This window comes from Lampetra planeri, chromosome 39 (assembly GCF_965212315.1).
Source record: "Lampetra planeri chromosome 39, kcLamPlan1.2.h2, whole genome shotgun sequence".
Taxonomy (NCBI): Eukaryota; Metazoa; Chordata; class Hyperoartia; order Petromyzontiformes; family Petromyzontidae; genus Lampetra; species Lampetra planeri.
In genome coordinates this window covers 9,706,186-9,732,553 of record NC_136145.1, presented here as the reverse complement: position 1 = coordinate 9,732,553, position 26,368 = coordinate 9,706,186, and the positions used below count along the sequence as shown (strand labels likewise).

The following is a 26,368-nucleotide window of genomic DNA, read 5'->3' as shown; positions in this document are numbered from 1 at the left end:
GGGTTACACGGTGTGTCATTTGGTGGCTCTGGGTGAAGAATGTAAATCATGTATTACGCAACAGCAGATACCGACTGCACGCCGCAACGATACAGGTACAGGTCATCGTATTTCGCAGCACACGGCAAGTCAAAAGCATATCGCTAACGGATCAACAACAAAGTCCTGTATGTAACCAGGACAGGCTTACCCAGTCTCACGCCTCTTCTAGCAAAATCCTGAATAGGATATTTCAAGGAGTGTTTTGCATGGAGATGCTGGAGTATTCCAAGGAGCTCCGTGTGTAGACGGAGATAACGCCTGAAGGCCGACACGGATTCATGAACCAGATTGCAATGCTGCCATCTTCTGGCCGCCTTGCATTCCACGTTTCACAAACGCGACACCAACCCTCTACTCCAGAGCGGCGATTCACGAGTGTGCCACCGCACCCAGCTTATATAAACAGATGTAGAGGCACAAAGGGCTTTCTTACTTCATTGCCAGGATTTCACTTCTTTGCACTCACTGTCCACACAGGAGTGAGAATATTTGAACCCTTTGCACAAAGACTCAAAATATACACACACCAAGGTTAGGGCCTTTAAAACCACAAAAGGTTGCAGAAAAGTAGACGTCAAGTTTCACCCTTTGTACTTGGAAAAAAAACCACAACTGAAATGAACAGGCCACTTCTCGAACAATACTGCACATTACCTGTGTTTATTATTGCAAACCAGTGTCAAACAGCCCAGACACACGCGTGCATTCACAGTATCCATCCAACTACGCTTGGCAAGGCCCCCGAAAAGAACCGTGTAAACATGTAAGAGCATCCCCGTCGCAATTATACTTAAATACCCATCACCAGCAAATAATAAAAACAATTACCTTTGTTTTTTGACACAACCCTTTAAAAACAGACTGCAGCAGCCACATTATGGAATTACAACTGCCCTGCAGAAACCAACAAAAACAAAACACCCCACGTGTATAGCTGGTGCATATTAAATAGAAAAAGTTTACAATTTCCCCAAAAATATATTCATTTCCCAACCGTCACCCTTAGAGAAAAAATATCGTCATGCTACAGGCCCAACAGAAAGTGTGCTACGGACGTGTTTACCATTCGTACAAAGTGGTCATACGCGTACAAATCAAACGAGTTCCACAGACGTATAACTTTGAAAATCTCAGTGTTTTTACACTTTCACTTCACCTCCAACGGGTCAGTATGCCACCATCATATACACGACTGCAGAGAAATGGCTTGATTTGCTCCATAAGCCCGTACAGCAAAGCTCAGTCGTGCAGTGGCTTTCATACTCGAAGACCGAGAAACAACCTTGACCCTTGCACGTCTTTTCCAGCCGTTCTGCTCTAACACGCAAATTATGCAGGACACACTCCACGTTTGTGCCGGTCCATTTAAAATGACTAATGTGGAGAGGCATCCTCCCGTAAGAAGGTAGTGCCGCGGGAACGGGGTTTACGATCCGACACTGCTTGTGCACCCAAGTGACCCTGGAGCTGGGTGTTCAATTAGTACAATCCAGTTAACCGGCATGACACGAAAACCCACGACAGCATTGAAAACGGGCTGTCTGATATTGTAACGCCGTGCTCTCAGAAAAGCACAACCGGCAATTCGCCGCTGCCCTCGTTATAAAGGATAATTATGGATGGCCCTCTCCTTGTGTCCATGACGCTTCTCTCCTTGAGACCGCCATGGAAACGCTCGTCATTGCTGTTTGATTGGTCCATCGCCCTCACGATCGCAAGGCTGGGAATGGGGAAAAAGGTTTTCTCCTTGCTCCACGAGCTGCCCTTTAGGAAAGAGCAGCCGCTCTGACATCACCTGGCACGCGCACAACACAGAGGGACAGCAATGCCCCATCAACGCCAGGCTGGGGGGGGGGGGGTTCACTCGGCAGACAGAACTCCGAGTAATGAGCAATTGTTTGTCTAATTGCAACACTATCCTCAAAGTTGTTGAGAAATGGGGGGGGAAAGTTGGGAGAAAAATTAATGGGAGGATATGGGACACTGCGGTTATAACGGCGTAGAAGACGTCACAATGGAGAAGCAGTAATAGGCGGAGAAGAGGAAGGTCGTGAGCAAGGACTTGGACGCGAGATGAAGTTGGAGACCAAAGAGTGGGAGGAAGTAGTTGCAGACAAAGGGGACGGCAAACGATGAAATGGTGCCACCTCGAACCTCTTGGCCACACGTTTACGGCGATGCGTATAAAATCAGGCATGCTGTTGCACTGGTTTTACTTCCTTCCCAGCGACGTTAACTACATCGGAGTGTTTTCTTTGAAAAACAAGCACATTTTTTACACATTAGTAGCTGTTGTGAAAAACTGTTGGGAGTAAACCCCCAGAAGCTTTAATTAGTAAAAAGTATATTCTGTGAGCCACTCGCAGAATTTAGTCGACACAAGTTTGTGTGAAGAATGTCTGCAACAGGGATCAGTGTGTCACAGACTTGCGAGCTCATGGTGGAGAGGCTCCCAGATTTGGGTGTCTCCTGTCTGGGTGGTGGCACCTTGAGTGGAAGGGTGTGTGTGGGTGTGAGCAAGTGAGTGTGTGCGTTTGATGCGTGCGTTTGATGCGTGCGTTCTGGCAAGGGTAGTCTTTTTGATGCGTTTGTGTTCAGGCACGCAGGGACTGAAGTGTGCACCGACACGAACCCAATTTAAAGTTTACATTCTGTTCAGGAGAGCAGAGGTTAATCCGACCGGAGTGTGGATGACAGCCGATGTGACTGTTGTGGGCGGTGAAGGCGTGTTTTTCTGCGCGTGTATTCAATCAGAGACGTGCGCAAGTCGACGTGAGCAGAGGCGCTACCGTTGGCGCTTGACCTCGAACAGCGTCGTGTCTTCGTCCTCGTCTCCCAGGTCGTCCGCCAGCGGGTCCATTTCCACCTCGTCCGCCGGCGTCACAATCACGCCGTACTTCCGCGGCTTCCGGAACCGTCTCCTCATTCTGTGTAGTGATGCCGTGCACACACGTAACCAGGTAAGGCCCCACTGAGCCGTGTAGCTCTTTTGCTCAAGCGACCTGGCTATCACAAACAATAGCTCAATGAAGATGGCTTATCACGTGGCAATGTATAGCAGCCAAATACTCTAAACGCGTGACGTTGATTCTAAATGTGGAGGGAAAAACCGGAGGACCCGGACAAAAATCCATGCAAGCACAGGGAGAGAGAGACACGCAAACTCCAAATATACACGCGTCAGGGTCAGGATTTAACCCACGACCTCCTGTATACCAAGCGAGGGAATTAACATCTCACCACCGCGGCACCCTCTTGTAACGGTACAAGAGGTGGTGATGTGGCCCTGCGGCAGCGCATTCACAGCACGTTGCAGAAGTTCACTGTTTGAATCCAGCGGACGGCCCGGTTATTAATGCGGCCGTACCAATATTGTGCACCGTCTGCTTCACAGCAACCGTTAAAGATCGCTCCGATGTCATTCGCAGGGACAGACCTAGACCTTGTGCATACCGGCGTCAGGGTCACAATAGAAAATTCCACCGCAAATGACTAATTTGGGATGTGAGCAATCTTCACCCCCTAATGGTAGACGAATGCTCACATGTCGCTCTTGCAAATGAGGCTCATCCTGGTCTTCTTAAGTTCTCACCAAGTTAAACTAAATAAAACTTGAAGCAAGTAGTCACGGGTGCAATCACACGTGTATTCACACACACGCACTCCTAGATTAATTTACTTCTATTCTGACTGCAGCGCTACACACCTTACGACTCAGGAAAGTAATGTTTTACTGATTTAAAAATCAAACAAACTCAAAATGCTCGTATCGAATCGTCCGCGTAAGAATACATTACTCACAATTCATGCGAGCATTCCCTTTTGGCTAACAGAACGGATGACACAGCACAGTCAAAACGCAAAAAAGCGGTGCAAACAAGACGAACGCCGTAAATCACCGAGTCGTAGTTTGAAGCTCCCGTTTAACACACGAGGGAGGCCGACCGGAACCCAAACTTCACGCCAAAATTTATGTCAGATGTGCGATGACGTCAGGCCACCTGACATTCGTTGCACAACGCGTAATCCAATATGGGTGACGTGTACTCTGACTCGGAGCGCACACAGGTGGCGATGTGCCCAGCGGGAGGGGAGCTTATCTCGTCAACTCGACTGGGCCACGTGGCTTGCTCTGGCCCAATGCCGAGGGTCACTGTGGAATCCTTCAGGCATGCCGACGGCTGAACGATAAAACTAAACTTTTTGTTGTTGGACCAGATAAGACCCACTGAGCTGTTTAGATCTTTTTCAAAAGCGACCTGGCTATCACAAACGATTGCGCAACGAAGTGGCTTATCAACATGTGGAAATGTATAGCAGCCAAATACTCCAAACACGTGATGTTGATTGTAAATGTGGAGCGGAGGACCCGGAGAAAAATCCACGCTCACACTGGGGGAGAGAGACATCCAAACTCCAAACATACAGCAGGCGTCAAGGGGTCGGGATCGAAACCACAACCTCCTGTATACCAGGCGAGGTAGTTAACATCTCGCCACCGCAGCGCCCTTGATGCTGCTGTTCACTCAAAAACCCCCACAAGCACCAGCAATACTACACACAATGGCTCTTGTTGCTTTAAGGGTGTATACTATTCTGCAATTGCAAACACAGCTGACGGCAAAAAAATGGTAGAACAGGCATCGTTGGGTGGGGAGGCTTGCACGTCAGGTAACATTCAAAATTAAATTACAATTTCCTTAATGGCCCATTTTTTTTAAAACGGGAATGTGAATTAGATCAGGGGTTCAAGCTCACGTCATACAAACAACAAACTCAAGTGACCATTTATATTAAGGTCACCTCTGAACAGTAAGCCCCAGAACCATACAATATTTGTGCTACGGCGAACGCGTCAACAGATCGTGCGCATACATCCACTTTACTAGGCGAACGCCTCTTCAGCAAGAAAGACATTAGTTGCAAAATAACAACGTTTACCTGGTTCTTTTTCATGAAATATAATTGTTGAAAAAAACTCTACAAACTGGAACCTCGTGAATGTCGACTTCTGGCCGAGCTCTAAGCTGCTTAGAAAGTTCACTTATGCACAGACACAAGATGAACACCATGAATGTATTATTGATACAAAGATTTAAAAAAAACTAGACAATATGAAGTTAGATTTCTTGGACACGTGTTGAAAGAACACGCAACTGGATACGAATGTGTTTTGACTGGGAAATGCAGAGGTAACAGACTACTAAGCAGCACAAGCAATGTGAAGTGGATTCAATTGGGAGTAATCTCATCCAAAGTTGTTGAGTTCAACAATTCATCAGGGACACCGCGAGATGGAAGGCCACGACCGCGGACGTTGTGGAACTTCTTCCGCCACCGACAGTGGCCAATCGTGCTCATCGGAGACACGCAGAGCGAGAGAGCGAGAAATATCACGCAGTGGTCAGGAACATTTATAATGATGATGACGATCTCCGGATTATTCAACCACATCACTGGGCAAACAAGCTCCGCGTGTGCTCGGGGAAGGGGCGCAGCTCCAACCCGCGTACGAGTCACCGAGTAATTGCCGCTGTGCCCCGGGGTCAAGTGGGAGGAGGAAGAGGGAGGAGGGCCTCCTTCTCCTCCTCCTCCCTCGTCACACAAAGGAGGCCTCGGGGGGGGGGGGCACGAGGCGGAAAGGAGAGAGCGAGAGGCAGCGCTGTGACAATAAACACAACCCTCTTGTAGATCACGCGGCGGCGCGTACCACACAGGCGAATGAATACAAACAACACACAATGTCACTGTTCGGTAAAGGACTTCACCGGATTGATAATAAAACATCGTCAGTGACGCGTCGTGTATACATGTAGGGCCGGACCATCACGTACACGTGCCATTGTTGGATCGATAAAACGTCCAAGCACCGGCGTGTCCGACTAGCCGGTAGCGGAGCTCTGCCAGGGGACAGTTCTGAGTCGCCCCGAGTGGCCGGTCACAACTCACTGCCCCCAGGTGAGGGGTACGGGGGGGGCTATGGGGGGTACGGGGGGGGCGGGGGGGGCGAGGGGGGGCTATGGAGGGGGAGGCTATGGGGGGGGCGATGGGGGGGGGCGATGAGGGGGGGGGGGGCGATGAGGGGGGGGGCAATGAGGGGGGGGGGCGATGAGGGGGGGGCGATGAGGGGGGGGGGCGATGAGGGGGGGGGGCGATGAGGGGGGGGGGCGATGTGGGGGTGAGGAGTACGAGGGGGGGGCGATGAGGGGGGGGTACGATGGGGGAGGGGTACGATGGGGGGGCGAGGGCCTCACCGCAGCGCAGCGAAGAATCCGAGCACGGCCACGACCCCGAGGCAGAAGTAAGCGGCGCGGCGCAGCACGGAGGCGTCGAGGGAGACCCCCAGGATGTGCATGGACGACGACGTGGAGTTGGGGCCGACTGCGCCACGCCTCCGCGTCACGGCCGTGATGTTCGGCGAATTCGCAGCAGCAGTCGTCTCGACTACGTTCGCGCCTTCTCCATCGACGCGCGCTGCGGCCGCTAGCAGCACCACCAGCAGCAGCAGCGAGGCTGTCGTAGCAGCGCCCAGAGAGTGAAGGGCGCGCATCGTGGCTCAGTCGACGGCTGGAGCGGGGGGGGGGCTGGGAGGGTGTGGGACGCGAGGCCGCGCTGCTGTCAGCTACCACCGCCTAAGTAGCGGCCGGGGCAGTCGCTGCAGGAGTGGTATCAGCAGTGAGCTGTGCCGCTGCCGCTGCTGCTGCTACTACTATCTCTGGCTGCGGGTGACGACGGGGCGCTGTGCGTAGTGCGGCTGCTGCTGCTCCTCGTATCGACGGCGATCGGCGGCCGCTGGGCGCCAGCGACGCTCCCCGGGTGACGCGGGCGGCCCCCACGCGCGCCGCTCACTTCCGCATCCGGGCAGCCACCGGAAGTGCCCCCACCCTGAATCCCCGAGTTCCCCGACCCAGCGACTTCGTCGCGTGATGGTTGCAGGCGACGGTGGACAAACGCGCACGTGCGCGCGCTTCGTTGGTAAATACAAACAAACAACGAGACGACGAGGTCTCTTGTTTGCCCACCCACACACACATACCGCGCGGTGTGGGTGTGTGTGTGCAGCGATTGTTGGGCTGGTTACCGAGCGAGCTGCTCTGGCAGGCTCGGAGTGAGCCGCCAACGACCGCACGCCTCTTCACAGATCGGTGCTCCCCCTTGTCAACAACGGCAGCCATCTTGGTTATGGATCTACATATGCCGTCGACTTGAGAGAAAAAACAAAATTATCTTCCCAAACGACTGTCGGGGGATACGTTGTTCGCCAGCCGTAACAGTAGCGCAGCATCACCCTACCGGGTTGGGGAGGGAATGGAATATTTTGGAACAATAAAAAAAAAGTTCGATGTCCTTCACCAACATGGCCGTGACAGGGAGCGATCACCCGATTGGCTGAGTGGGCTCACGTGGCGCGAGCCGACCAATGGGGTGACGGCGCGGGCCGGCGGGGTCGCTGTTTTAAAATCTCGGGCGACTTTTTCCGTTTCGAGCTCAACCGCTGAGGGCTGAACGCCGAGAGTCGCCGTGCAGTTAAGTCGCTGGCGGTGGTGATGGTGGTGGTGATGAAGGTGGTGATGGTGGTGGTGATGATGGTGATAGTGTTGGTGGTGATAGTGTTGGTGGTGATGGTGGTTGTGATGGTGGTGGTGATGGTGGTTGTGATGGTGATAGTGGTGGTGATGAGGATGGTGGTGGTGATGGTGGTTGTGATGGTGATAGTGGTGGTGATGAGGATGGTGGTGGTGGTTGTGATGGTGGTGGTGGTTGTGATGGTGGTGGTGGTTGTGATGGTGATAGTGGTGGTTGTGATGGTGATAGTGGTGATGGTGGTGGTGATGAGGATGGTGGTTGTGATGGTGGTGGTAATGGTGGTTGTGATGGTGATAGTGGTGGTGGTGGTTGTGATGGTGGTGGTACCCCCCCTAGCGCGTTCCGCGTTCGCCCGCATTCGTTTCGTCTCGTAGCCTCCACCCGCGGTGTCACGATGGGCAGCAGCAGCAGCAGGCATCTCGCCGTGGACCTGCAACCCCAGAAGTTCGCGTGCCCTCGCTCGATCTCCGGACGCGGCAGTCGAACCCAATGGGCACGACTCTTAAACTTCTTCACCCCCCCCCCCCCCCCCGGCGCCTCTGTCCACCCAGGGGAAGAAACGGGGAGCCACGGCCGTGGCGGGGTAAAGTGTGGGGGTCACCCTGAGGCCCCCACTCCGCACCGAGTGGCGTGACAGAGCGATCGGTGTGTCCTCGTGTTCACCATCAGGGAACCCGCAGAAACGACTGCGGTGTCGGCGGCGTTGACGCGCGCGGCCCTCTTGTTATGTTGGTTGCCGACCCCTGGACCATGCAAGTCTGGCTTACCATGGGTGTCCAGTTTACCATGAGTGTCCAGTTTACAATGGGTGTCCAGTTTACCATGGAAGTCTAATTTACAACGAGAGTCCAGTTTCCCATGGAAGTCCAATTCACCATGGAAGTCCAAATTTACAATGGGAGTCCAGTTTACCGCGGAAGTCCAGTTTACCATGGAATTCCAATATACCAAGGGTCCCCAACCCCCTGTTAGGAATCTGGGCGCACAGCAGCAGGAGGTGAGCAGTGAGTCCGCGCGTGGCCCGCCCCCTTTATTTTATTATTTACCACTTCCATCCCCGCCTCTTTCCCCGCACTTGTCTCAGTCACAGTGTTGGTAAGCCCACAAAGCTCTAACCCCCAGCCACAATGAGTAAAAAACAAACGTCGCCGGAGAGCTTCTTTGAAAAGGGGGAAAGACCCAATGATGACCCCCCCCCCCCCGGGCCGTGAAAAAATTGTCTTCCACGAAACCGGCCCCTGGGGCCAAAAGGTTGGGGACCACTGCAATTTCCAATGGGAGTCCAGTTTACCATGGAAGTCGAGTTTCCCATGGAAGTCCAGTTCACCAATGGAAGTGGTCGGCAATCTGCGGCTCCGGAGCCGCTTGCGGGTCCTTCAGGACTGTTTGGTGACGTCATTTAATAAGGACCATAGTCTCGTTCACATGCATTGCGGCTCTTGAAATATTAGGTTTATTTAACCGAATTTGAAAACAATAACATTTGTTGTGAGTGTCGGTGTGCCGAGTTGTTAATTCCCCTCACAGCTGCCTTGGGCATGAGTGTTGTCAGTAGTGGTGGTGATGCTGTTGTTGATCCGTGGTGACGTCTGTCAGAGAGAAACCTCTCGGGTCTGGAGCAGTGAAATCCTCGACTCGGTCTCGTCTGTCTTACTACTGGTGTCTCATTGTCTCTCTCAATGTCTCATCCCGTGTCTCTTGCCTAACTGCTCCAGTGTCTACACTCCCGTGCGTGCTCCCATGTCTCGCTCTAGCCTAACTCGTATTCTCTTATTTAATGTCTCTTTTCTCCTTTCAGAATCAGAATATTTATTTATCCTGGAGGAATCCAATGAGCTATGAAGCTCTTTTTTCAGAGATGTCCAGTCGGGGCGGATCAGCAAATTTGCCAATGTTTCCTCCAGTGTATGTCTAATCCCGTGTCTCATGCCTTCATGTTCTTTCGTATCTTGCCTTCCTGGTGTGTGTGTGTGAATTTGTTTTGTGTGTGGGCATCTGTTTGGCAAGGTAATGTAGTGGTTAGCATGCTGCCCTATGAACCCGGCAATCCAAGTTCGATTCCCGCTCACGGCCGACACCAATTATGATTATCTGAACCTATCCTGGGCCTCCCCTAGGTGGACTCAGCCTCAAATGAGTATGAGTACCTAGTATGGTGTGTAAACATTGCCACTAGGGAGACAAAGGTGGTCGGGCGTGGTGCTGGCCACCCACCCCCTCGTGTACCGTTCCTGCCTTCATAGGTGCTCGCTAACATATCTTGCCTCAACAGTCTGGTAAGGCTTTACGGGGGATCTTTGTCTTTGGTAAAGTAGCACAGTGGGGAGCACAAGTGGCGCATCTGCCAGTCATCTCGGTCAATCCATAACACCATAACACCTGGGTATGTCCCGTGACCTGCTAGCAGCGAGCCTTGCACACTTCACGTCGCCTCAAGATGCACCTAGCCTGGCACAAACACCATGGTGATGCCACCGCCACTTCTAGGCGAACAGCGGTTGCTATGGATGTACGTGGCCGTGTGTTTGTAGTGACTGACTCAGAGACAATAAGAGTAGGAGTTACTCTGGTTTATTAACACGACCTGACAGTAATACTTAGTAACTATGCGGTTGTTTGGGGGCGCCATAGGCGCCCCCCAAGCACGGCTCTCCCTCAGGGCAGCAGTGGAGAGAGCGCGTCTGGCTCCCTCACGGCAACCGTGGAGACAGCGCGGCTCTCTCTCAAGCCAGCAGTGGAGAGCACGGGGCTCCCTCAGGGCAGCAGTGGACGGAGCACAGCTCTGCCTCACTGTCACTCACCCGTCTCCCTCAGGACAGCAGCGGACCGAGCACGGCTCTGCCTCACGGCAGCAGTGGAGATCGTGCGGCTCTCCATCAGGACAGCAGTGGACAGAGCACGCAGGGCAGCAGTGGACAGAGCATGGCTCTGCCTCACTCTCATTCAGCCGTCTCCTCCGTCTCACTCACCCGGCTGCTTGCTCGCGGTCACATGACGCACTTCAACCAATCCGGGGGCACGCCCCCCTTCTGGAACCAACTAGTGGGTTCTCGACATGCCCCTTCCGTAACCCTTCCCCTACACCCATTTCTGGTCTATCACGTGGCCTGCTGTCAGTCAGGGCTGCTGTAAGCTGCAGATCCCCTTCCCTGCCAACAGCGCTATGCTGCTACGTGACCAATTCTATGTCACTACATGTGTTTTGTGCTTGTTACATATGTGCGTGTATATAGGTATGTTAGTGGAGTCCGGTAAAAACAACCCCCTACCTCATGGTGCCGGACGGGCAACGCTGTTGTGGGCAGTGCTGTGAGGGAAGGGCCAATTCCGATTGGCCTTTCCCCTCATGGCGTTTGTGACCACAGCGGCCAAATGGGGGCTCTGGACGGGTGCGAGGGGCTGGTAACCCCTCCACCTTCAATTAATTACCACTAAACCACGACGGGAAATTTTAATTAATAAGCTTGTGCCGGAGGCCCCGGGGGGACAGGCATCTATGACGTCTCCTGGCCAAACCCCATTTGGTGGAGCCAGGAGACTGAATCCTTACCCTCGGGGCTACTCCAGCAATCACGAAAAAAACACTACGTGTGGATACGTGGAATGTTCGAACGCTCACTGCGGAGGAGAGGCTTCCACTCATCTCTCAGAAGTTTGACCGGTACCACCTGGATCTCTCTAGTATTCAGGAGGTCCTGTGGACTGGCTCTGGCTCCTGCCACCATGAGGGGTGGACAGTCCTCTTCTCGAGGCAGGAGACTGCCAAACAACAGGGCGTGGCTCTTCTGAACAAAAGAATGAAGGGGGCGTGGGAGCGTGGCGGTGAGGTGTGGGAAGCTGTAAGCCCCAGGCTACTTTGGGCTCGCCTTCCCATCAACCAGAGGTGAGTAGTGGTGGTCGTGGTTACTTCTGCCCCCACTGAAGACGAACATCCGTGGAGGGATGCAGGCAAGGCCGATGAGTCAGATGCCTTCTATGACCTGTCATAGGTGCAAGCTAAAGTGGCCCCTCAGGATAGAGTCATCTTGTTGGGTGATTTAAATTGCCCGAGTTGGTAATGATGCTGGCACCTGGTCTGGAGTGATTGGAAGGCATAAAATTCATGACCTGATCCCATCTGTGGAAGACAAGATTCCTGACATGCAATATCCTGGCGTCTACAAACTAAGCTGTATCTGCGGCAGCAGTTACATTGGGGAAACCAAACGACATGTCTTGGACCGTGTTCGTGAACATAAGGCAGATCTGAAACACGGCAGGACCAATACTTCTGCAGTGGATGATCATTACTTTAATGCGGCTGGCTCACATGAAATAGATTTTTCTAAGATGATGGTACTTTGCAAGCCGACTGGCTATCAACAAAGATTTGCTCACGAATCCATACATATATACAGACACAGACACAATTTCAACCAAGACGATGGTTTTAAACTCGGCAATCATTGGAAAGATGTCATCGACCACTTTGGGTCATGACTTGTTTTGTGTTTTCTTGTCCACCTCCATCGTCAGCAGTGTGGGTGTGTGGAGCGAGGTGCAATGCTTTGATTGGTGTCGACCTACTGCCGGTGTCGGAGCCCTCTCCTACATTGACATTAGCTGCCCCGCCCATCTCTAAACCATTATGAACAGCTTGCCCTCAGAGGCTAACCTCCCTGTTCCGGATGACGACCGCTTGTGTTGCGATCGAAACGTCATGATATTTTATTATTTTTTATTCACTTTATTTTCTACGTGACTTTACCGAAAAAACCATAGAATATCCTTAACCCGCCAAGAATATTGTATAACCTACACATTACTCAAAGATGATTAGCAAAACCTAACAGTGCCTCCCAGTTTCAATTTAAAGCTTTCGTGACTGCAGGGATTCATATTCTTGGTTCTTTTCGTAAAGTCACGTAGAAGGGAAATAATAAAATAATAAAAATAAACCAATAAAATTATCAAGACGTTTCGATTGCAACACAAGCAATCATCATGAACATTTGTCTAATTTTCTTGCTGTGGTTTTCACACCTGATGAGAATTTTATTGTTTTATTTTTATTATTTTATTATTTCCCTTCTACGTGACTTTACCGACAGAACCAAGTGCCCACCAGATTGAGTGGTAATAGTGGTTAACGTGCTACACGGTAAACCGGCCGCCCGAGTTTCATTCCAGGCCACAGCTAACATTGCATGAGTAGCAATTGAAATCATAACCAGTCTTACAACCCGCACTAACCAGCATGGTGAAGTATGATTACAAAACCACAGTGCCTTACATGGTGCGGAAAGGCATTCAGCCATTAGAGGATTGATAATGGCTAGAATTTCACCTCTTATGGCTAAAGCTTACCTCTGAAGTATCTAAGCACCTGAATATGAATCACTGCTGCAGGCTCCCAGGACTAATCTCTGTTAATGCCTAAACATTAATCATGAATATCTGCTAATGTGTACCCTCTTGTTTGTTTTTCAGATAAGGTGGTGTAACAATGGAGGCTTTTATTGGAGAATTACGGGAAGTCAGAAGCCTCACAAATGCTGTAAGTTTAATCGGACATTTTAAACAAACCATCGTGGTATATTAATACTTATCATATACTGAGGGAGAAGCAGTTGTTTTTTGGTTCGGGAGGAAGTGCGCCATGCAACCTGCTTTGCTTTTGCGGGAGATTATAGGCAATAAAGCCATCGTTATTTTGCGTGCCAATATCGGCCCTCAATAAAGTGGGCATCAGTGTGCATTACAAAGAAACGGTACCGGGGCATGGAGTAACAGGAATGAGAACAAAAACCTGTCACGACCTCAACGGCTAAGACCGACTGAGCAAAATAAATTGCAACCGCGGGCAAAATATAGTTTCAACCATGCGCAATGAAGATCATAATAAAGGTAAGTTGTAAATACAAAGAAATAAAATAAATGAAAATTAATTAGACAGTTTTTATTTTACATTGTAGATTTCATGGGAAGGCAAGTCTAAGTTCGGTGTGTCTTGCCCAGACCACGGAATTGAGAGACAGAATTGATAGAAACTCGGCGTGATGTTTGGAGATGCGCTTGAGAAGACTCCGCAACCCCCAGCGTCGTCGGGTGTACAATCCTCGGCCGGTGAAAGTCTCGCGCCGTTCCCGTGGAATAGCGGAGTGTACAGAATGTGCCTGATGTTGGAGGGAGATACGATGTTGCGTGTAGACAGGGGGCCAAGCTACACTGTGCTTTGTTGGTTTGGAGAGCAGCGACCTTGAATTGGATGCAGAAGTGGCCCGGGAGCTGGCGCAAGCTGGTGCAAGCTGGTGCAAGCTGGTGCGGAGGGTGGGCATGATGAGTTCAAAACGGCAACCACGCCGGATCATCCGGGCAGCTGCATTCTGCACTTAACTGGAGTCTCTGCACCAAGTGGATAGCTCTGCGCGTAGAGGGCATTCCCATAATCCAGGCGTGTCGAGACCAAGGCATGAACTAAATAACATCAGCGACGAGCGATATCTGATCCGTTCGTTTTTACGATCTCCAGTCTTCATTTTACACCGACCAGCACAGTGAAGTATGGTCAAACTACCCCGTGACCAATGCGGTGTGGGGGAGACCTTAATCTAGCATTGGATTGACAAACGACGAAACTATTCGTGATGTAAAACGTGTGGTGTACTCAACACAAGTGTAGTGGATTCAACTGAGTCGCAGACGTACTTCTTGAAGGCAACACATATTTATTAACACCAACACGTAACACAAAGGGGTTACTGCCCCTTCACCAGATAACCGATGGTTTGGGACCACCAGGCTAACTACGCTAGTTACTGGGAGTAGCTATAACGGACAGGACCCTAGCTGGAGCCCTCGTCCACGTGTTGGTGACTTCTTCTCTTGGACGTAGAACGTAGATCGTAGATCTTCAGATGACGGCAACAACGCTGAACCCCAGTCCCTGTGCGGACCCCGGTTTATATGCTGCTGAGTCGTGGCTGGCCCCGCCCTTGGCCACGACCACCTTCGAGGTTTGTCGACCCTTCCCGTAGGATCTCACCCTGACACGTGACCACCCCCTAGCCCCCGCCAGGGGCCCCTGTTTAGATCTTACTGGTCACGTGCCTTCCAGGGTCAACCAGAGTGCCATGGCCTAGGGTAACCTCATCCCATGGCTGACACTCTCACACTCCCTCCTGTAGGAGTCAGCACTGCACGCCACGCGTGGTGCCACTGAGCGCTATCCCAGCGCTCACCGAGCACCTCTAGGGCTGGTACTACACCCACCTACGGGGTGTTCGCGATGGTAATACATCGCACGCCGTGCCTCGCTAGAGACGGCATTACCCAGTGACATCCACGATGTCGCTACACACGTGATGTCCGCGATGTGAGTACATCGCACGCCGTGCCCCTCTAGGGCCAGCACCACACAGTGACATCCGCGATGTCACTACACAAGCATGAATGTTGCCTTGTTCGTGCTTTCAGACCCCTTAATCGCGTCTTTTCTCTCCTTCCCTTGCTCGGCTCCTCTCGTCTTTCCTCCTTTGTGTTTCTGCACTCTCAGTCGATTGTGTTATGGGCACATTATAAATGTAAGTTGTTGTTATACAGTGGTCGACCCTACTTCAGAGCTTAAGAGAGGGCAGAATAACCTCATAGTGCATGCTGTGAACAAACAGCGGTATATCCGTGTAAAGTTGATGTTGGAACATGTTTACACTGGCAGCCAGTAGCAAACAACTCTTTCAATAGTTAAAGAGGGATACGTACACTGATGTAAATTGAAAATATGTATTATAATGTAACTAGAACTGCATAATGGTAGGCTTAACGGAATTCCATTAATGCCAAGATTCACGTAGCGATACACTGCATAAAAATAAATGAATGTGGAGACGATTTATCACCTCCGTTGCTTTTCATGCTCATACATTTGTGTCAACACAGCTCTTCTTATGTGCTCTGTAAATGAGAATTTCCCACAATGTATGTCACGTCATCTTCTTGGTTTTTTTGTTTCCATGGGTCTCGAGGCCTGGTGTTCATGCTTATTATCCCTTTCCTGGTAACGGTGAATTCCACATGTCGGCTTTCGCGACCAAGGTCACAATTGTTTTTTTTGTGTCTGATCGTCGCGCGAGTACAGTGCCAATGTGCGTCGTACACCCTCCTCCACCCAGCACAGCGAATAAGTGAAGTTGTCACTTGGAACAAACGTGCCAATATTTTATCGCTTTAGCAGACCGCTATGTTGGAGAGCAATCCATTTAACGTTTTACAGTTATGTATGACGTTTCACTGGTAATTGCAGTCATCATCATCAGTTCAACTCCTCCAGTGAAAATATCCTCCAATTATGATGCCTTTAAATAGGCGATGTGACGTCATCAGCACACCCGCACAGGTGAGCAGCAGGAAGTACATTTTTTTTATTGTGATGTGTTCCTTAAACTACGTTGGGTATTACCTTTGAAGCCCGGCATCCCTTAAGGAATACCAGAGAAGACTAGTTTAACACATGTAAAGTCGGAATCACGAGGCTTATATCCCCGAGCAAAGCCCAATTTACTTTTCAGATGTTTTACCAACTGGCGGCTAGGCCAGCGGACAATAGCTGCAGCAAAGTGCCACAGACTGCAAGTCGTACACGTTACTGAAAATAAGTAAACGGTAACAATATTTAAAAAAAAGCATTTCCAGATTTGTATTTAATGTGGCGTTTCTCCATATTTTTTCGTTTCCATAAAAGTATCCTCCGTATGGAAGCTGTGTCGGGTTTAGGAAGGTGTACGACACATTGGCATTGCTCTCATGGGATCTGACCCAAAAAGAAAATCAATTCTGAGTCGTGGTTATGGTGAACTGGCAGTGTCAATATTTTTTGAGACCCATTTGTTAAGTACACAGGCCACATCACATTACAGTCTTTTTGAACGTCTGCCAGCGACGCCAATGTTCTTGAAGTGGAGCAACTCGGAGCATAGGGTGATGGTTTCAGGGCCCACATCTTAAAACTCCGAACGCCACCTTGACAAAATGTGTGTCAAGCCCTAGCAGTGAAGGCGTTCTTTGAAGTTGTGATGTGACATTTTTGTGGCAGAAAAAGTTAAGCCCAAGGATAGTCTAATGAGCTGCCCAACTCTGATGCCTGGTAGATTAGATGAGATTCCTGAAATTTTACAATTTAAATTCCTCACATTTAACCCCAGCATATAATTGTCTTCTGTTTGACCTTTTCAATCCATTTCAATCATTAAAATTTTAATGCAAAAAATGACATGCCAGGGATGTGGCCTACATACAACTGTTGGATGAATAGTCCCTGCCTATGTTTCTTTAAAAAAGAAAAGTCTACACTCAACGCACTGCTAAAAATACACAACTTGCTGGAGTTTCATTTATTATTTTCGGTTACCTTGGGGACCTTTTACAATATGCTGATTGTTGACGGCGATATTTGATGCCGTCTTTAGACAATAGACTGACAGTGCAGACGGACGGGAGTCATCTCTTACGATTGCATTATTCTACAAAATATTACATTCTAATCTGCTTATCAGCTCCTGTAATATTACATGAGTTTAATTAGCATAGAAGCCATGCCTGTATTGTTTGTGAGACTGCCAAAGAATTGTCTTTTGAGCCGAAATCCCTTGATCCCCACTGTAGCGAGTCGTGCCATAATTCACTCAAGTCCCGTCAAATGTACGAGTGACACCTAGGAAAGGACAGAATGCAAGCGGTAAACCGCGCATGCGCGCTTTAATGAACGTCAAGTTCCTCTCGACTGAGAATCTCATCTGTGTTTCAAAAAAGGTTATATTTATTTGCTGGCTGTTTTGTTTTCATGGGGCCCTCCCAATTCAGTGCAACAACGAGTGGCTACCAAGTAATGGGAATCGCTGCCGGTCTCCGGCAGGCCGGCTGCTTAATAATGCACCTTGTTATTTCACGCCCGGGAAAAATTAGCATATCAGAACGGCGCGCGGGAAAAGGGCACGCATCCTTCTCTGCTCGTTTGTGAAGGAGGACATTGCTTCAACTTTTAATGGGGGTGGCTCTGCTCCCGTCTGAAGGATCGCCCGACTCGTACCGGGCGCCACGAGCACTTTGTTTGAAGTGCGCGCGCGCGGCCGGTTCCCGTGCATTACGGGGAGCGGCGCTGGCGCGGCGGTTGCTTTGAGCGGCGTCATTACATGGGAGTTGAAGCACCACGGACGGTAGTGCGACGTGCAAAGCAGCGTTGTGGTGATGCATGTGTCAAGACCCCGGTTCTGTGTTCGTTGTTATATTATTTAGGGGTGCCACGGTGGCGGGATGTGACCTGGTATGCAAGAGGTCGTTGGTTCGATCCCGACCCTGACGCCTTAGTTTGCGTGTTCCCCCCGTGCTCGGGTGGATTTACCTCGGAGTCCTCCGGTTTGTCCCTCCACATTTATAAACACGCGTTTAGAGTATTTGGCTGCTATAAATTTCCACACGACGATTAAGCCACTTCGTTGGGCTATCATTTGTGGCCAGGTCGCTTCTCAAAAAGAGATGCATAGCTCAGTGGGCCTTACCTGTTCAGCTAATTTCTAGGTGCCCTTCTGCTTATGAGTATTGTGGACTCTCATGGTCAAGTGGACACATGTGAATAGTAATTGATATAAATTATGACATTGGCGATGCAGTGGTTTTTAATAAATAATGTACTATCTCCAAGTTAGAATTCTTTATTATTTTGATGCTGATTAATAATGCCTTACAGCCATTCATTTATTCATAACATTAATACATTTATACTTAAAATTTAACTCGACGCATTTCTACAATCTGGCATAAATATCAGAATTATCCACAAAGTGAACTTTGAGCTTACATAAAACACTATGTCCCCTGGCCATGTCTGGCTCTCCATGTAAAAATGTATAATCTTTTTACACATTCTATCGGCCACGTGGCATTCTGGGTGTGAATTTTTTGTCAGTTTTACTTATCATTTTGTACCGCTTAAAACATATTGGACTTATACTCATGATTAAATAACGTGCTGCTCTTTATCGATCCACTGCTGGATGAAGGCCACTCAGAGGCAGCTGGCAAGGCCCATTGAGCTAAGCAGCTCTGTCATACGAAAAACCAGATACAAAGACCACGTATGACTGTGTAATTTACTGCAGCCATTGGCATGGTGGCATTTATCAAGTTAGGGTTGGTCAGGTGCTGTGTTAAATCTCTGGAACCAATGTAATCCAGTTTGTCAAATGTTAGTCGACAGCCCCAGTATACGTCTGTGAACCCGAATGTCAGGTCATGGGCTCATTGTAATTCCTTGGGGCCCAGTGTAAAGCTCTAGGCATGGTGTTCTTCTGTGGCCCTAAATGTTAATCTAAGTCTATTGGGTCAATTTGTGGGCCCAATGTAAGTCCCATATTAAGTCCAATATATATATCGTTTTTATAATGTGTTGTGGGTCTAGAGGCCCCATGTAAAGCTATTGCTGCATTATAAGTCTTTTGGTTCCACACAACTCTGTTCAAAGAAAGTCAGTATATGGACCCCATGCAAGCCTGTGGTCTGTGAGCGCAGTGTTGCCTACTGACCCAGCGTTCCCCTACGAGTCCAGCGCTCTTCCGCGTTTAGCCCAATGTGAGCCTGCGAGCGACGAAAGCGCGTGACGCCGATGTCGTGAGCCCCGTTGGGCCCGATGCGGGATCACGCGTGCCGTTCCACTCTACGTGGATCCGCTCCTTAATCTCTGACTGTGTTTCCTCTGACCGTTGCGCACTCAGTTTGCCGTGCTTGCATGCCCCCCTAGTCTCTGTTGTAAAATGCTTCAGAGGCAGATTTGTGGACACCGCCCCCATACATTTGTTTGCCCGTCAGGAGCTCTGGGGGGATGAGGGCGGCCCCCCATTGGGAAAAATTTTAATATTCCACGACAATCAGCAATCACTTAATTTTTGCCAAACAGCATTTTTATGTGTTTGCTGTGATGCAAATGAGTCAATGCAGTGGGAGTTCACGATCGTTTTGCATGTCAGATGTTGTGTTACATTTATTTATTTTGTCGCGCTTGTTTACCCACGAACACCTCTCTAAGTCTCAAGCACCATTTTTTCCAGAGGGTCCTGCTAAGTTTCTCACGTAATCCGTCATAGAGGTTTTTGGGTTCGATCGTGTAAATATCAATGTTGTGTCGTTAAACCCGCCACCACCCAACACAGCCAATTAGTAAGATTTGTCACGTAAAAAAGTGCCAATTAGTTACTAGTACAGCACACCAGAGTTGGCTGTCCGGCTGATGATGCTAGTTGTAATTACTGGCGAAACGTCGTACTCGAATTGTCAATGTTGTGGGTTTACTCACCAACACACCGGTGTGCTGTACTAGTGTTGCGTCGTAGAACCACGCGGAGATGGAACTTCTTGTAAGGGCTTTCGCCGTTTATCAACACGGTTTAAACACTCGGCTCACACTAGGGGTGGTAGGTGTTCTCTTTACTGGGTCCTTCCCGTGGACCCCCAAGCTCTACTCGTCCTAACCTCGGCTATCCCTTGGGTTCTCTCACTCGGGCCAGGACGGGGGTTCATCCAACACCGTCCGGTCACGAGCGGGAGAGGCCTCCTTCAGCCGATCCAACGACCCCTTCGTCACGGGTCCCCCTTAAGTACCCCTTGGGCGGCTCCTCCCCTTCACTCGGACCCGCCCCTGTTCTCGAAGGTGTCTCCTTAAAGCGCTCATGACATGACGTCATCACTCCTTACAGCGCCCATGACATGACGCCATCACATCTTACAGCGCCCATGACATGACGTCATCACTCCTTACAGCGCCCATGACATGACGTGATCACACCTTACAGCGCTCATGACATCACGTCATCACTCCTTACAGCGCTCATGACACGACGTCATCACTCCTTACAGCGCTCATGACATGACCTCATCACTCCTTACAGCGCTCATGACACGACGTCATCACACCTTACAGCTCCCATGACATGACGTCATCACTCCTTACAGCTCCCATGACATGACGTCATCACACTACTCCACACTAGTAACTAATTGGCACGTTTTGTTTACGTGACAAACCTTACTAGTTGGCTGTGTCGGGTGATGGCGGGTTTAACGACGCATCTATACTTATGCGATCTAACCCAAAAAACCTCTTATGGATAATATTGGTCGTGAAAGCCCTACTACCTGTTAAAGTTTTTCACAGTAGGGGTGAGCGAGGGATGTTGCGCTGTGCAATCTTGATTGAGTACTTCGCAGGCAGTTTTTCAGCATTGGGGATGTTTTGAGCAATACCAGTTGCATTGTGGGTTTTGTTTTTAGCTGTGGGAGGAGTAAGCTAGAAACCTGGGTGGCAACTCCTTGCAAAACAGTGGGGGAGAACATCCAAACTTCACACAAGGTGCCCAAGTTGTGAATTGAACCCAGGCCCTTCTTGCCGTGAGGCGCAAGTGTTCTAGCTGCAGTGCCGCCCTGCCGCTCCAATGTAATATGCAGTTAATGACTGGAGAACATTTTTGAATTTTCCAAGGATATTCTGTTCTCTGAATGACAGAACGATCTGATTTTCAGTATAAAATATGCCAAGGTGTCAGATGCACTGAAATTGGCACTTTTGCACCTTAACGGTATTATTGTAAAATGCAAATGTTCTCTGCGGATATAATTTTCTCATAATCGGCCATTCTCTCTCCGTTGGTTTGTGTACGGCTTCAACTGGTTGAACACGGTTATTACATCGGCCGTGAATCTATCCACTTCTGGTTTGGTTATGAGGCATGTACCAATTCACGTCCTTGGGATGAGATGATTTGTCACTCTTCAGTGGAACAAATAACAACATCGTTTTTGCCTCATTTGTTCGAATACAATACCAACATATAAAATGCAACTGCATTTCAAAACGTTACAAAAACAGTGGGACTATTTATTCTATGGACAGAAAGAGGCCATCATAGGCGGAGGAACATTTATCTCTTGAGCGTCGACTTGATTTGGGGAAGGGAGTTGACAGCACGGATGACTGCGGAGAGGGATTTCCAGACCATGGGGTTGGCAGTCGAGCCGACGAGAATGAGTGACCTCCCACAGAGCAGTGGCTGACTGGAGGCTGTGACGGATAGACGTGGCTGCTGGAGGAGAGAGCGTGAAGGGGCGGAGTGGAGATGAGGCGAGGTGGGCATGCGATCTTGAACTTGTTCGCAGACTCCAATTTAACGAGGGTTGAAGGATTGGCCTGCTGGGGTGGGGGGCGATGCGGTCTCGTGCACGAATCGAGGTGCAAAAAACTCTGGCGGTGGAATTCTGTGTTGCTTTGAGCTTGAAGATGAGAACGACGGTTGAGCAAGAGACGAGTTGCGATGTGGTGCAGGCGCGCGGGTCAGAGTCTCGCCAGCAGCTGGGGTGAGGATGATGAAGCGGATTCCAGAGGTGTGTAGGCGGAGGTTTGAGGAGGTCTAACAGAATTGAGATATGTGGAATTGTACTGTGTTATTCGTATTCTGTTACCCGAAATGTAATTTGAGACATGTTGCTCTGACCATTCGTTGGACGAAGCTTGCGTGAATTAAAAAAATTAAGTGTTTCTTCAACGGACAATTTGATATGTGCGTTATGGCGTCGAGATTAGCACGGTTGGCTACGTACGGTGCGAAAGAAGTTCTGCATAATACATACATAATCAATTCTTTGTACCATGCTTATTTATAATCCTCTTTACTGGCTTTGTATTCTCAGCTACCACACTGTAAATACAAATGCTTAATCCACTTGTCTCCTTTCCAGATGTGCTCTCAGTTGACTGACGTGTTTGCTCTCCTGAATAATAATTCACATTTTTTAAAAATACATATATAATTTACTTATTTATCCAGTGAATTCACAACGAGTCAAATGACTCGTATTATATCAGGAGGGTCCTGCATTGGGTTTTTTTTATTTTTAAGAATATTTTAAACCAATTAGCGATGAGTGTTTATGCAGTATGGGGGGAGGAAACCAGAGCACCCGGAGAAAACCCACACGCTTGCGCGGGGTCAGCGCTCTGTCCCCGTACAGACGGAAGCAGTTGGCGATTAGTCCACTCGCTGTGACGCCTTCTCCTGGCGAGCCAGGGGTACGGCACCTCCTCTTCGCCCACGGGGAGGGAGTTTCTTGACATTTGTGCGGTGATCCGCCAACCCTCGTGAATATTCCAGATTTCCGATTTGTGGTGTTCCGCCCTCCCCAACTCCTTCAACTGTACATATTGAGCAATTTTATTGAGTTGCCACGTTCGATTTGTAAATCTGTGTTCCCACACCGCAAATGTTTCACCCTCGAGTTGAAACAAAGTTTGTTGTTCGTTTCTCAGCCTGCTTGTCCTGGTGAAGGTCGCGGCGGCCGCATGTTGAGTAGGGCGATCCACACCTCCCTCTCCCAGACGACGGAATCCAGCATTACACTACTATACATTACACTACGACACTATACACTACTATGCATTAATATACACTACTACACTATACACTACTTTACTACACTATACACTACTATGCATTAATATACACTGCTATACTATACACTAGTATGCATTAATATACAATACACTACTATACTACACTATACACTACTATGCATTAATATACACTACTACACTATACACTACTATGCATGAATATACACTACTACACGATACACTACACTACTATACACAGACTATAGCACTTTCTGGGGAATTCCCAGGCGTTCCCAGGCCAGCCGAGCGACGTCGTCCCGCCAGCAGCAGCAGCAGCGTGGTCCTGGGCCGGCCCCGGGGTCTTCGCCCAGTGGGACGTTGCTGCTGCTGCTGCCCGGTAGAGTCCCAGGGGGAGTCTCCCGGGGGGGGCTTCCTTACCAGGTGCCCGAACCACCTCAACTGGCTCCTGAAACAAAGTTGCAAGTTGAATCCAGAAAGGAACAGATTAAATCGTGTTAGCCACATGTCACACAACCCGAGGCCTAATTGGATTGTGGACCCACAGCATGTGTTGTCATGTTCTCAGTTTAGCCAAATTGAAATTCAGTTGTGCACTTTGCAACTTTTGGATCATTTTTTCTCTTTCTGACCAATTTTACCCAATTTTGGTTATCTTACGCACACGAAAGGCCAATTTGCTAATTAATTTAACGTAAGTATTTAATTCGTGTTGAGGGGGGGGAATGTACACGAAAATGGGATGTCTTATTTAATTATCCTTTTCATTTATATTTTGTGATTATGCGTAAAGGTAGGAGTTGGTGAGGGTCAAAGAGGCACTTTTGTAATTATGTAAATTGGATTTGAACAGAGCTGCTATGAAGAGAGAATTACTTTTTAATGCATGCCATGTACACAGACATCCATAACAAGGCAAAGAAGAGTTTACAAGTACATACACGCATTGCCTACGTGCACACACGCAAGTATGCACCTTGCATGCACGCACCTCTTGCTGACACGAAAAAACAAGACAGACTCCCCCGTGTAGCCTGTAACGGACTTGGGCAAAATGCTGTTAGCGAGCACCTATGACGGCCGATACGGCACACGAGGGGGTGGGATGCCAGCAACACGCTCGGCCGACTTTGTCTCCCCAGTGGCGATGTTTACTATACACCGCATCAGGTACTCATTTGAGGCTGAGTCGACCTCGGGGAGGCCCAGGACCGGTTCAGATAATCGCCACCCGGCGTTGGCCGTGAGCGGGAATCGAGCCGCCACGCGATCACCGCTGCACCGCTGCTCTTGCTGACATGCAAACAGAGCACTGTGTGGCAGTATTTTCACCTCGCGCTTAATTAGCACTAACGGGTAGGCGTGCCTCAGTCGTGTGGCTGCAGCAGGCACTGTTCCCGTAGCGGGAGAGCGCCCCCTTAATTGCCCTCCTCCGTTGCTTCCCGCGGCGGTGCGTGGGTGGCGATGCGCGCTTCGGGGGGCACCCCTTTGTGCATTTCCGTGGAAGAGCCACGCGTGCATAACGATGACTGTCGACACAAACAATGATGTACTAGCCGACGCTCCCTTGATGACAATTTAAGTGTTCTCAAAATACGGGGCTGCGAAGCGTTTCCAGTGCAGTATTTTATCCTTGGTAATTACGGCAAAAATGTTCCATTTCTGTAGCTGCTCACTCTGAGCTGTAAATGCTCTGATCGTGGCATTGTCTTTGTGCTGTTCGCTTTTTGGCGTTGTTCTCTGGTCTGACACTGACGGTGAGACTAGGCCCTAAAGAAGGCTGTCTCTGCTGTAGGCCAATCAGTTTCAAAGACAATGCCATCTATTATATTATAAGAGCATGCTCGATTGCATGTTCACCACACGGTACGTGCGGTTAATGCAGACTTGATTCCTTGCAAAAAAGGTGTCTGTTTGGTGTTTGAACATCTTAACATCTCCTGTTTTATTGTTAGAAAGGGTAAAGTCTGTTCTCATTTTTTATAGAGTATATTTATTCGCAAAGTACTCTCGGGTTTTACTTGACCCAGTTCGCCCTTGCAAAAGATTCCCTTGCAGTTTCCCTTGCGTCTCAAGGGGTTTATTTCATCTTCCGGTTAAATAAAGGATAAATAATAGGATACTGTGGTCACAATGTAAATTGTGTTCGCAACAATTACCACTCGCGCGTACTGTGATGATGCACAGAGCGGCCGCAACACGTTGTACGGTGTTCGCGGCCAGCATTACGATTCATCGCTCGCTTATTGAGTTTGTGCACGTGATGATTTGGCCAACACGTTGAATGTTTATATTTCAATGCAAGCTGGGACTAATTTGGCAAATTAATTCGGCCAAATCTGAATAAACATTTCAAGGCAATCAAATCCCATACTGCTTAATATGGCATAATAGCTTTGGGTGACGCCTTTGGCACCCTTTCGCTGCCATCGCTGTGCACACTGCGTGCGTGTACGGGCTCTTTGTTTAATCAAATATTTTAAATGACAAGAACGAACCCATCATAATGGTCATTATTGCTGCGGTGGCAATATGTTAACTACCTCACCTGGTATGCAGGAAGTCCTTGGTTCAATCCCGACCCTGACGCTGTATATTCGGAGTTTGTGTGTCTCTCTCCCTGCAGTGGCGTGGATTTTTCTCCGGATCCTCCGGTTTTTTCCTCCACATTTAGAATCAACATCACGCGTTGAGAGTATTTGGCTGCTAGCAATTTCCACATGATGATAAGCCACTTCTTTGAGCTATCATTTGTGGCCAGGTCACTTCTAAAAAAGAGCTACGTAGCTCAGTGAGCCTTACATGATCAAATGAACAATAGTTTAATAACAAGAACAACAACCGCCATTTGCCACTAAGTGGCGGTGACATCACCACGACGCTTGTGCCAGGCTATGTGCACCTTGAGGCCACGTGAAGTGTCGAACACCCAGTGGCAGGAGGTCACGGGGCAGACCCAGATGCCACAGGTCGACTGACTGAGATGACTGACTGATGCACCACCTGTGCCCCCTACTATGCCAACTTGCTGTGCTTTAGGCACCCGGCGCTCCGCTCGTTGTTGTGAGCGTCGCTCCTCCGCCCTTGGTTGTTGTTGGAGGGCGACTGCCTCCAACTGCCCAGTAGCGTCCTTCACGAGCCTCCTCCACAGAGGCCGATCTTGACACAGCTGGTTCCAGTCACCGGCAAGTCCACTCAGCTCCACATCCTCCTGTACCACGTCACTCCTTCTCTTCTCTAGCCTGTGCTGCGCCCGTTTAGCCCCCTCGATCCGGCCGAACAAAAGCTGTTTAGGCATGCGGTGGCTGGGCA

At 49.4% G+C, this 26,368-nt stretch overlaps 2 protein-coding genes across 3 annotated transcripts in view; one reads left to right on the top strand and one right to left on the bottom strand.

Moving 5' to 3' along the window:
- Positions 1–683: 683 nt before the first annotated feature.
- Positions 684–6,913, bottom strand: LOC144731608 (membrane protein FAM174A-like). The gene is made up of 3 exons (XM_078612792.1): positions 6,297–6,913; positions 2,832–2,969; positions 684–1,837 (listed from the first exon to the last, which is right to left on the bottom strand). The coding sequence occupies exons 1-3, from the start codon at positions 6,590–6,592 to the stop codon at positions 1,834–1,836; spliced, it is 438 nt and encodes a 145-aa protein (XP_078468918.1). The 5' UTR covers positions 6,593–6,913; the 3' UTR covers positions 684–1,833.
- Positions 6,660–26,368, top strand: part of CTC1 (CST telomere replication complex component 1) — a 115,858-nt gene continuing 96,149 nt past the window's right edge. The window contains exons 1-2 of one of the 2 annotated variants that reach the window (XM_078612790.1): positions 6,660–7,017; positions 13,099–13,165. In XM_078612790.1, coding sequence (XP_078468916.1) covers positions 13,115–13,165 — 51 coding nt within the window. In that variant the 5' untranslated portion in view covers positions 6,660–7,017; positions 13,099–13,114. Of the gene's footprint in view, positions 7,018–9,315; positions 10,672–13,098; positions 13,166–26,368 lie in introns of those variants that run through there. The other variant, XM_078612791.1, reaches the window with a different exon arrangement.